This window comes from Diadema antillarum, unplaced genomic scaffold, assembly GCF_040938485.1.
Source record: "Diadema antillarum isolate AM-2024a unplaced genomic scaffold, OU_Dant_1.0 scf00000108, whole genome shotgun sequence".
Lineage (NCBI taxonomy): Eukaryota > Metazoa > Echinodermata > Echinoidea > Diadematoida > Diadematidae > Diadema > Diadema antillarum.
In genome coordinates this window covers 357,350-370,224 of record NW_027270997.1, presented here as the reverse complement: position 1 = coordinate 370,224, position 12,875 = coordinate 357,350, and the positions used below count along the sequence as shown (strand labels likewise).

Sequence of the window (12,875 nt, the reverse complement as noted above, 5' to 3'; positions counted from 1 at the left end):
AGTCAAACTACGGCAACATTTTAGTGCACAAATCAATGCGATATGAGATGGTAAAAAACAAACAAATAAACAGATCAAAATGCAATAAAACAAAACAAAAACACTGAGGCAAGAGGAATATATTTTGCCACACAGTGGCAAGAAGTTATGGTGCAATCAAGCTCAAAAGTAAGTGAAGATACAATGTCATGAGTTTATCTTTATCTTATTTTTTTTTTTAGTCATGTGCATTCATTAACATAATGAAAGTGGCGTGGTTCGGCGCACCATATCTGAACACTAAAAATGTCAGGGGGTTTGTCGCATCATATTTGAACAAACCTTATAGTCATGTAGACTTACATGTACCTTTTGAAATCGGATAAGGTAGTCTATAGCCAAAGCCACAGCAATCTTGCACAATCCTTGCGCCCTGGTTCACAGGTGAGAGCAGATAGAGTACAAGAAGGATTTGCAGGTTACTTACATTCTATGCTGTGTTGGAAGAAATGCATGCTATATACAATATATTCCACGACTCATTAAAAAGTATCCAGGTATCAACAGAAATTATCAGTGAATTGCACTGCATAATCAGGGAGCATTAAGTAAAACATATGATCCTTCATGTAGGATGAACCCATGGGTTGTTGTGTGACTTCTTTAAAAAAAAAGAAAAAAAAAACTCTTCTTTATTTCATCAGCATCTCCAAAATAACAAAATTACATTACATATTGATTTGTGACTGTGAACTTTTATATTACAATTGAGTTTGGTGAAATCCATTCATCTGCCTTTGAAAAATCAAAGTCACAAGATATTTCCTGCATTTTTTTTTTTCATAATGAAGGGCTCCTGACCCTTGATTATTGACCTCATGACCCTTATCGACTCCAGGGAAACGTTTGATAAAATGTATTGTCAGATGCAAAGATTTCAGCTACTTATAACAGTTGTCACCAATGACAAGTTTTGTGGAACGCCCCCTGGATTTACATAGCCTTACCAAGTTTCATTCACAGATGATTGTTTTCAACTTGCGGCATGATACACAAGAAACGATATTGGATGGATAGACATCTAGAACATAAAAAAAAGGGGCTTTCAAAACCTATAGTATTGTGCATACCCTGACTGCTACCAGGTCTGGTGGTACACTATTTGATGATTGCTCCAAGTCTCATGACTCCACATCAGTTTTCCGCATGTGTTCTCCCAGCAATCTCAACAGCTTGACTGTGGTTTCTGAAGGCTTTCCTCTTGCTAGCTTGACAAGACTTTCCACCAAAAACTGGCCACTGCTCAAAAAAGCTTGGCATCGTTGCCTGGGAGAAGGAGTGAGAAGTACTGTTCAACCTGCAAGTGTAAGGACCATGAACATACATAATTATCAAGTGGCTACAAGTCCACAAACTGTCAAACTGGTGCGCAAGGTGTGATGCACTGGCTTAGGATTCAAAGTACTGAACATCCACATAACTGCACTAGTGTATTTACTGTATACAAGTGCATGAAACAGATTTATCTTGTGTGCATGAAAGATTTGATCAGAACTGCAGAAAACAAAGGGTTTTGTTCAGGTGGCTTCAGATTAATTCAGTCGGTGATTCTATTATATATACCTACTTGAGATATGCTCATAATTTCAAGTTCGTTTTAATTAGCCACGAGGGGGGGGGGGGGGGGGGGGGCAATAATATCCTGCTTCCAGGTATTCATCATCTTTATGCAGTGTACATTTATGCAAATATTATTTGAGGAGAAATGGAAAAATCAAATGCCATTTTGCAATTGATCTACTCTCATTTTCAAGGATTTTTAGATAGATAATAAAAGGTCTTTTTGCAATTCTGTCATTTTCAAGATTCTCAAGTGCACTATTGCCAATATCATTAAGTGTGGCAATAGCATAAGTATGGGGAAGAGGCATATTCCAGAAGGAATTTTTTTTTTCAAGAGATTATTTCAACAAATACTACCATCAAAGTAGACGTATATTCCCTCACCTGAATCATGAAAAAAGCGATGATTGATACAGTACATGTATTCCATTTTGACTCATTTGTGAAATTTAATAGGATCAGTTCTCAGACAGAGAACAACTGCCAATTAGTAATATGGGCTGTGATTCTGTTTCTCGCTACCCTTGAACTCGCACCTTACGATTAGATCTAGAGTCTAGAGTCTTAACACGGACTCGGTGGAAATACCGGTTTTACATGCATGTGACGTCATCAACTTTATAAGAGCATATAAGTATTCTTATATAATGTAAATTTGTAAGCGGTTAGCAAACTCATAAATAGTAGTACTCATATTAGAAACTAGTTAGGAGATTCTAACGTAAGATCCACGCGTAAACACTAGCGTCCTATAATCTATATAGGCCCCTACGTTCCTACGTGTACACTGTAGCTACTGAAAACATCACGTACCGGTAACCTGTTGTGATAAACAAAAATCGGGTCGGGAGAACCCCCCACCCAGCCCCTTTAATCGGGTATTTAATCGGATATTTGCTACTAGTACCTAGTACTAATTTAAACCTAATAGCTTGGACCTAGAACAGTTACAGTAGGCCCTACAAAAAATATAGTAGGCCTAGGGGCCTACCACCAGTATACCTACGAACATGTACAAACCTACGAACATGTACACACAAACATTGTTCGAACTTCGTCTTCGTGCACGTCAGTAGCGGGTAATGATTTGCGCGCTAACAAAGATCCGCACCAGAGCCTCAGAGGTAAGAAAACTACATCAATAACAATACAAAATGCCACGGAACCTTTTATATTCAAAATTTGATGATATTCTTAAAATGCAATTATTGGACAAAGGAACCCTCAGCGAAATTCGGACTCAATGCACCCCTGCAGCGCGTTGGTGTTATGGCCTATCATGTATGGCAAACACTATAGGCTACATGTACTTAGTATGCTGCGCTACATAGTATACTATAGTATTACGTGCGTGCAAAGACAAAGTTGTCTATAATATGCGATGAAATCCGTGAAAATCATGCACATCGTTTATGATAGAAAATAACTGATACAGGAAATAATTACCTTAAAAGATACTTATCCCCGCTGACAGACTTAGCAAAGTCACCATCATAGATTCAATGTCATTTTTAGCCCCAGACGACATCGAAAACCTGACTATCGCGATGACAGACGTTGACGACTCCGCGCCACAGCAACAAATTTCAGGCATTGGCATGTGTAACCAATGAGATCATCGGACTGCGAACACGTGACTTTCTCTGGTGGACAACTAACACCGATACGGTGTTATTAGTGAAAACCCCCTTTTCATGACAAAACTATAACACCACTTGGGTGTCATTTTAACACCGAGAATCTAACACCCAATGAATGAGAGAATGTTGGTGTTAAATTAACACCGAAGGGTGTCAAATTGTGTCAATTTAACACCAAATTTAACACCCACAGTTTGACACCCGGTTGGTGTTACACTTTTAACACCGCATTTTTTGCAGTGTACAAAAGTGATCAGTTGTTGCTGTTTGCGAATCATGTCATGAAATCAATTAAAGGCATAAAGAGAAAACAGAGAGCTATACAAGCTAGTAAGTAAGCGATTTACCTATATTAATTGGTCAATTTTACCCACATTGATAAAAGGCAGCTATCCTTCCTTGCACAGTAAATTGGCATCGTTATTTATCAACTTGAAAAGTTCGAAATGCTAAAATATCTTACAATTACATTATCATAATATCATGTCTCTACACAGGGCTCGATATTGGCTGTTGCCCGCTGACCGGGGCCACTAAAATTGATGTCGGATTACTAAATTCTCCCAAACACTATCTTTTGGTAGTCCGATGAGGCACTTGAAATTGAAAATGGATTTTTACGTTCCCGTTTATTTCAGGGACACTACATTTTTTTTTTTCCGGGCCACCAAAATTTCAGATTTAAAGATTTTATTAGTCCGACAGAGAAAAAAAGTTGGTGTCGAGTCCAGATTATTCATTATACACAATGTACATTTATATGGCATATACGAATATGTATAAATATTTGGAACAAGACTGAATGCAGCGTCTCTCCGCGCCCGACGAACGTGCGAACGTTTATACCACAAATTAGCACAAATACGATCAGATCTCATGATCGTTTTGTGCAGCGCGCGCAATCCTAGTAATCATTGTGAAAATCCGCACTGTCATCCCTGATGAAGAGGAACGATCCTCGAAAATTTGGATTATTCATTAAAATCAAGATTGGCAATTAATGCATTTCCTGCATTCCTCTGTTGTGACATTATTATTGCTCTTTCTAGTACTGCCAATACGCGGAACAACTACAATATATATATATATATATATATATATATATATATATATATATATATATATATTAAACATGTTAAAAAGGACGGTTACGAATCACTCATCTCCGAAATGCATGCTTACAGCTGCACTCCTTATGGCCGAGTATAAAGATTTTGGCTCCTAGGGACGTTGAAAGAGGCAGACAGGGTGTGGCATGGGGTACACGCGTACCCCTGTGGCCAATTTCCGCTAGAGAAGAAGATTCCAGGGCATCAGCCAGACTTTAGATATAGTACCTACATGCGCTCTCAAGGCAAGAGTGAGGCAATGCGCTAAATGCGTACACTTCCAAATATTATTACCTTAAGAATACACAAAGTATCTAATACAGGTTTGCACAACACAAAGAGTGAGCACGTTAACTATTTTGTTTGCGAGACGTTGATAATACTGTAAAGACGCACAATTTATATAACGATCTCAGTTTGTAATGACAATTCAAAATTCAACATCTTCTGCATGAGCATATTTCCACTATGGTAATTTTCTCTAACATTATAGTCTTCATTTACGTTAAAGCTACAATTTTACGGGATGAAATTCCGAGGACAATGAAACTTATCTCGGTAAATTTAGCCACCTTATATCTGTCCAATGATACAGCAGGATGGTTGTGTTTTTTCATTGTTTATCCGATTGTTTTGATTCTGGTCAACCATGAGGATATTTCCGGCTTCTTTCCGCAAAGTTCGTTCATCAGTGGTTGCCGTTTATTCTATTTCCCTGTGTTGGCTCTCTTATGTAAAGCCAATTGTTGATATATAAGGTACTGAATCGACGTTTATATAGGTGACGTCAACGTTTCTTAATCTTTATTATTTTTCGTGGCGGAAGATTCCTTTTCTTCACGCCTGTGGAAATGACTGAAGCAAGCTTCCTGAAATCGATATGTGTTGTTAAATTTTACACTCTCACCTGACGATAGATACTTATTTCCAAGATCTAAAAAGAAACCAACAACAAACAAACAAACTACCACCACCACAACAACAACAACAAAATGGCAAGAGCTCATGTGGACCTTAAAACGAAACATCTCTGACTATTCCGGTTGACAACCATGACAATAGAAGGATTAACAAACAGATCAGTGGAAATTTCATGATTCAGAAGAAATAAAATGACATGAATTTTGAGAAAAACACAAATTATCAAACACTTGTGTTACTGTTTATGAGAGTCTTATAACATGTCATCTTTTAATAGAATTCGAGAATTAATATTACAAAGGATTCAAATTTCAAATAACTATGTTGTTCAAAGGCGTATTCCTTTCAGTGTGCGATTTCTTCTTAGGGCATTTGAAGGAGGGATGGAGTGTACGACATTGCCATTTGTCGGTTTGTGTTATTGAGAATTTTTCCTCAAGCTTCATGCGAAAGTGGCATTTTAAAAATTGGACGTGACCTTCTCTTCAGTGATTCGATTCTAGATTCTCTCTGTTTTTTCGTGTTTTTTTTCTTTTGGTATGAGTATTCGTATTGTCTTGTATTGTAATGAGCTGTTCTCCCACGAGAGGCGGAGACCTTTTTGATCTGTCCATATTGTCTTCCTCTACGTAGTCAAGCAGACGGTACCTCCCAATCATCGACCTTTGGTATTAAACTCCCAAGTGGTTGACCAGTGTTTAAAAAAAGTGAAAGTTCTGTTGAGCCAAATCAAAAAAAAGGGGGGATGAATATATCAAGGAAAGAGAGAGAGGAAGGGTCCTTCATAATTACACCAGGCTAGAAAGCTTTGCGCTGTTTAAAGTCAGTTGTAAATGGATATTTTCAATAAGCTTAGCTCCGACACCCCCCCCCCCCAAAAAAAAAAGAAAAGAAAAGGTTGTCGTCAAGATGTATCGCCACCATGTACACATTATACAGAACTTCCTTTCACAATCCGACAATAGGCCGGCTTACTAACATTTGTTATTCAGATTTATAGATTTTTACTTTCGTCCTGACGTGTAAAAAGCTATTTCACTAACTAAAATGTCTTGTACCTTACAAAAAGTTTTTAATACTTTGAATCATGTGAGCATTAAAGGTCATGTTTACCTTTGGGAGCAATGATTTCAAAAATGTTCAAGATATCACATTGGATGCATATATGTGTAGGTCAGTTGTATCACAAAACATCCTACCATATAAGAATTTTGCAGTAGACGGTTTAGTCTGGGAACATTTTTGTTATAACCATTGTTCACATTTTGTGTAGGGCCTGTTTAACAATACTTAACATTGATATACTAATTCAAAATTTTACATTGGTTGTTTCTACCCGTAACTCATATTTTAGACCTATTTTGAAGCATTAATGCTGGGTTTTTATTTCATCTGCAAAATGGTTAACTATGCCTTTAAATCAGTTGTTGCTGTAAACATCGTGCAAACCTCGGGCAATATTTTACTGTTTTAGGAAGAATCATGCATTGTCAGAAAGGCATGCAAAAGAAAAATCGAGTTATTATGTTATGTTATTTCAATAATTGTCACATTCTTCTGCCTTCGGAGATGTTATACGAAGATAGATTGATGGTTTATGTAATATACCTGGAGTAAAGTCATCACACGACATGGTTTTCTCTCAGTAAAGTTGGAAGTTTCATAGTAATATTCCATGTACAAACTAAACAATAAGCTCTTCTCAACTTGGATGACCGCACAAATAATCAATACAAAGGACTGCTTGAGAGCCCAATGACAATGATCTCATCAAGATCATAATCAATCAAAAGGTCGTCTTACAATCAACACCAATCTATTTCAAAACTAGCATGTATTGATCAAGAAGAGTATAGTTCCATCGATGACATTAGTTCACACAACTTTCTCTTGGTGGCATATTTTTTTCCTTAAGATTGAGAGGGTAGTTAAGGTTCCTAAAAGACAACCTCTAAATGAGGAGATTTCACGCTATGATTACAGGTAGGCTCTACTTGAAGACATAGAATGGTAGGGCAAGGGAATGTTTTTATCTCAGGATAGAAAAAGATGAAGTTAACGAATTGAAATGATACAATTTATATCCCCAGCAAAAATAGGATAGTGGAGATGATAGACAAAGTATTAGAATGGAGGAAAAGGCAATAATTGAAAATATGATAATAATTATATTTATTGATATATATTATGATTAATAAGATAAAAGTAACATTAACAGCTGTTGTTTGGAGCATGATGTCATTATTATGCACACGACTGCTGTTTTATATTGTATTCGGAAGTATTAGTCTGTAACCATTATCATGAAGTGCAGTACAAACCTTACTATGAACAAAACATGTTCTGCTGGGTAACAATTATAATCATATTGGCTGTTTGGTATAGAACGTGTAAACCTTAATGTCTGTGTTAGTGTGGTGAAGTATATAATTCACATCACGTACGAAGCATAGTCCCAGCGCTGAATGGGGTATAGGGAGTCAAAATATTATACAGTACCATGGATGGCCTGTTCATGCATGCTTTCCTTGAGACGTTAATCATTCTGATCCGTAGAACGGAAACCCCAATAGCCTCGTCGATGCGTCACTATGAACTCATGACCTAGACAAGGCGACTACAAACAATGGAAAGAAACTGAATTAACGAAAATTACTGAAACTGCACTTGTCTATGGTATTCTAATTCAATCAATTAAAAAACTTTGAGAACCCTATGATGAGAGCCCTCTCATTTGCCATAGAGTTCTAGGCTCTTTCTGGAATACCAGTTACACGGTTCTTGAAGCCTAATGGTTGAATGTGCAAGGGAATGTGCATGCCAGCAACACGACAAGAAAGTTCCTAATTGATGCGTTTTGCGTATGTACGCCGCGAACACCTTATTGTACGATATAATTTATAGCATGTGTTTTATGGGGATCTATACAGTCTCATTAATATTATTGTACAAAGAAACGCCTGTTCTATGGGAATGTGTATGGCATGCGGAGATAAAAAGATCAGATATTATTTAAATGAAAACATCCATGGAATTCCTTGAATATAAACGTCGAAAGGAGTAAATACTAACTACAACTGTATATGAATTGTGAAACGGTTTCTTTGATGTACATCCAAAACCCACACACTCAAACACGCACACACACTCACATTCGTACTTAAATATCGAGATGTAGAACCTATAATTGAAACATGTACAGACTTGGTCTCTGTTGAACCAGACAAAACATGGAATAGGGACGTGTTCGATTATTTCAGGCATCAGTGCCTTCGATCACAAAACCTCGCTCCTGTCGACAGAATGTCATGTCAGGCTCCTGTATAGATATTTTGTTTTGACATAAACTGCACGTCCGGGCTGAAACGGTGACACCCGGAAATGGGGATGCGTCAAAGGGCTGCGGATGGACGGCGTGCCCTACACCGACCAAATACAGGCAACCCGTGCGGCTGCGGACTTTGCCAATTTGCATCAGCCCATTTATTTTCGCGAAATACCGTGAGTCAGACACTACTGAAATTGCGTGGTTTGTTTTGTTTGATCGATAGATACTTTATTTTTTGCAAATCAATATACATAAATTACATAATTATGAACATGTGGAAACATACAAAGTATATCTAAAACAGAGTCGTTTGACTTGCATAAACAACGATATAAGAGGAAATCAATGATTATACGGTATGCATGTCTATGCAGCAGGGATTACAATAACAATTGTATCTAAGAAGCGATTATGCAGAGGGCCGCCATTGTAAGCATTGCTTGAAAAGATGGCCGGCCCGAGGAAAAGGTAGGGATGTACTAGATTCGTTACAATACAAATTCTGCTGCGGAGATAGCAGGGGAAAATAAACTCTGATGTGTGATGGTGGTAAATGTGCGTGCAAGTGCTTGAAAGTGCACAAAGGGTGATAGGCTGGAATTTAGAATAATAATTGGTTTGCTGGAAGAGGGAACGACACGTGGTAATAAAAACACAAGAAAAACAAACCATATACATTGATATACATAATTAAAGCTTCTGGTTTTGTGGGTGTTAGTGTTAGCCTTCATGTTCCCATTTAGCTTCATGGACAAGCTGTTATGGGGATTATATCTTGAAGGTTCAACGTTCAATATGAAATGATAGGGTTTGGGTTGTTCTTTGTGTTATATGTGTGTGTGTGTATGTGGGGGGGGGGGGGGAGTAACTTTCTGCAAATTGTTTACAATTGACAGTGTAAAAATGAAAAAATGATTAGGAAAGCTTGGGCAGTTTCAGTCCCCCCCCCCCTCCCACACACACACACACACAAACGAATTTGTGTGTTACTAATACCAACAGGCACAGTAGATGAAGGAATTGGGCGGGGTTTGTTTTATTGTTTGTTTGTTTTTTCCCATTTTTTTTTCCCAAAGTGACTAAGCAAAATGACGACACCTCTAAATACAACATATCATACATACATACATCGTTTGGTGTTTTCCTGCGCGAGACCAAAGTACTGTACATGTGCAGCTATCGTGGCAAAGTAGCAGTCATGATACATTGTGAAATGAACGCATGATAAAATATCAACTGTGCGAGTAACATGAACGGAGGAGACTAAAATGCTTACTACCCTACTGCTTCGAGTTATCATCACGACTGGGTTTTAAAAGTGAGACAAACATAGAATAAAATCTAGCTGCATTCTTATTCAAAGGCTTTGTTTCGCAGATTTATTTTGAATAACAACATAACCATAACGATGTTACCCAATAGCCTATGTCCTGTATTTTTGTGCGTGTTCTTTGACATTGTTTTGGGCTTTTTTATTTGTAGATTATAACAATATTGCCAATTAATTTTGTATTGATGCTGACAGGTTGGCAAGTTGAAATTCAATTCATGATCCACAGTGTTTGAATTTTGTTGCGAAAGAGTTAGAAAAGCAAGAAAGCTATATACATTGAACCGAATCTAATCAACTCTGCATATTGCTAAGGGGCTGAAGAAACCTTCAGAACTGTACAGTAATAATACCCTAAGGCGATTCTCTTGTGATCTACGATCTATTAAGAGGAAATTGAGACGCACGCCTAAACAATACCTTGGCATAGATATATTCAGATATGATTAAACAACAAACAGAAGAGAGCAATTTATATTGCAGCTTTCTCCCTCTATTTCTAAACAGATCAAACAATAAGTTTGCCTGGTGTTTACGGGTTGAAGAGGACGATCTAAACGTAAGTATAAGCCTGTGCCTCTCACCATTTTAAACAACAATCAAGACTATGAGATCATTTTGATATCATACATACATGATAAACCGGCGTGTTATCATGTCTCGTCAATATATAACACAACATAGATAGCATTAGCAAATATAGTGGTTCAAGGAATTACTAAGGAGATGTTCAATGTTATAGTTTCTAAACATGTCATTTCTGACGTTCATCGATTATTTGACGGGCTACCATACATGGCTATACGCCTTCAGTAACTGCTCAAAGGTATCATTAACTACCAAATTCTACCAAAGTATAAAAAGTCAAGGGTGAAAGACAAGGGAAATAAGTGTCAGTTATATTTAGTTCAAGAATGGTCCGTGATACTGAATCATGACTTCCATCCCTTGTAGATCTTGATGGTGTGATATAATCAATCCAGGGGGAAAAAAGTTACAGAAAGTCCGGTGCTTTCCCTGGGGCCTCATACTTTTTTTTAAAGCACTTCAACGCTTCGGATATAAACCTTATTTTCTGCGACTCCGGGTAAATGGTTAGAACCGCGGAAGGATAGGATACAGGATACTTCATTTTTCGTTGAATAGAGACAAAGAAGGAAAAATAAGTGCGTTGAAGCACTTAGATGTCATGATAATTATGTAAGGAAGCCATTCTAATTGTAGCCAATTACGGTATCACATCTTTCGTCATTCTCTCAGTTGAGGATGATGCAGCACTATGCTTTGACACAATTTGACACAACACAATTTGTTTCGTTATTTCTTTTTTTAATCATTACATTGCGGATTTTTAATCATCATCTGATTGATTTTTTCGCTGGATTTGATTAAGTTATTTTAGTTCATTTTCTTAATTAATACATACATGTAATAACGGAATCTGATAATTTTATCTTTCAATTTTGAATGTTCGAGAATTGTCAGCATCTGTTTTGTATGCTAATCGCATATGGATATGGATATAGGTAAATACAGAAATAATTTGTCCAAATGTTAGGATTATAATGACAACCTTTTTTTTTATGAGGGGACTGCATACTACAAGTTCTGCATTATAGCAGTCCCCTCCATTTCCGGCAATTTTGTTTCTGCTTTTACCCTAAAGATTTAACATTAATTTTATTTGTATCTCTGTTGATAATTTACCTGATAGGTGTCTTTATTACATATTATTAGGTTCATTGCATTGGTGTACCGATTTCGTGACATTATCTGTATATGCGAACATTGCATTGTATTCCTAATCATTTGTTTGTTTGAAATTAAATAAATCAACTTGAATTACATTTTGAACCTGATTTATGAGAGAATTGCAAGAGCTCACCGTTCTCATCGTCATCGTCCTCAATGGACTCCATCTTCGTTGACATATCAAAACTGTCTCCATAGCCATCGTCCTCGTCGATAGGAGGGAACCTCGCGAGCTTCCTCGCCGCCGGTTTCCGTAACATTGGCGTCCCCTCTCCAATCACGTCCTCGCCTTCCTCTTCCCACTCATCCTCTACCGTCTCACCTTCGTGTTCATAAACTTCTTCCGCGATGTTGAGTTCTTGGTGCACGTCCTCGGCATCGGGTTCGGGCCGTTCCTCGAGAGGGCTGTTCGACGACGGCGTGCGTGGGTCGACACGCCCAGCGCCGATGTCGGAATAATCCTGCGTATCGTTTCCTCGTTTTTTCAGACCTGTCACCTGTCCGCGATCGTCACTGTTGTCGACTATCGCTCCCTTCAGCTCTTGAAGGAAGTTTACGCGGCCCCTGACGTCCATAATGATCTCTCTATTTTCGTTTTTCAACCATGAAGTCGATCCTATCTGTCTAACTTCAATATCTGCTATGACTGTTCCACAGTAACAGCCACGTATACTGTCTCTACTAACGTTGGCCGGTTTACACTTTTCCCCATTCCCCCTCTCTGAGAAGAAGGGACGCGAGTGTTTAGGAGGGACCGATGGGGAAAGGAAAAAGGGGGGGGAGGGTGTTGATTCCTTGCCAACTTATTTCTCTCTGTCGCGACAGACTTTTCTCTTGCTTAGTGAGTCGAAGTTTGGGAACTCTTACTCATCGCTGGTGCTTGTTTGCTCTGTTCGATGACAGGGAGTCTCTTATGTCTTTCTAGCCGCCTATGACGTGATTTACTCTTGATTTTAGCTTTGTTTTGTTTTCGTTTGTTTTTTAAGATCCATAGTTTTGGTAGAACATTTCTAAGTCAGTTCTGTACTTTAAATTCTAATTGATTTGTATAGATGGCAGTCGAATAGCCTCCTCTATGCAACTTCGATGTTTATTCAAAATGGATAAAGAGAGTTTTAATGAATGTTAATATAACATCTATAGCGGCAGGATTGATTATTGTAGAACTGCTCTCACCTTCAATGACGGTTAAG

General features: G+C 37.9%; 1 protein-coding gene across 1 annotated transcript in view; it reads right to left on the bottom strand.

The window, feature by feature from the left end:
- Nucleotides 1–12,257, bottom strand: part of LOC139719291 (uncharacterized) — a 46,333-nt gene extending 34,076 nt beyond the window's left edge. Inside the window, exon 1 of the mRNA XM_071630715.1 lies at nt 11,816–12,257. Coding sequence (XP_071486816.1) covers nt 11,816–12,257 — 442 coding nt within the window. The remainder of the gene's footprint in view (nt 1–11,815) is intronic.
- Nucleotides 12,258–12,875: the final 618 nt, after the last annotated feature.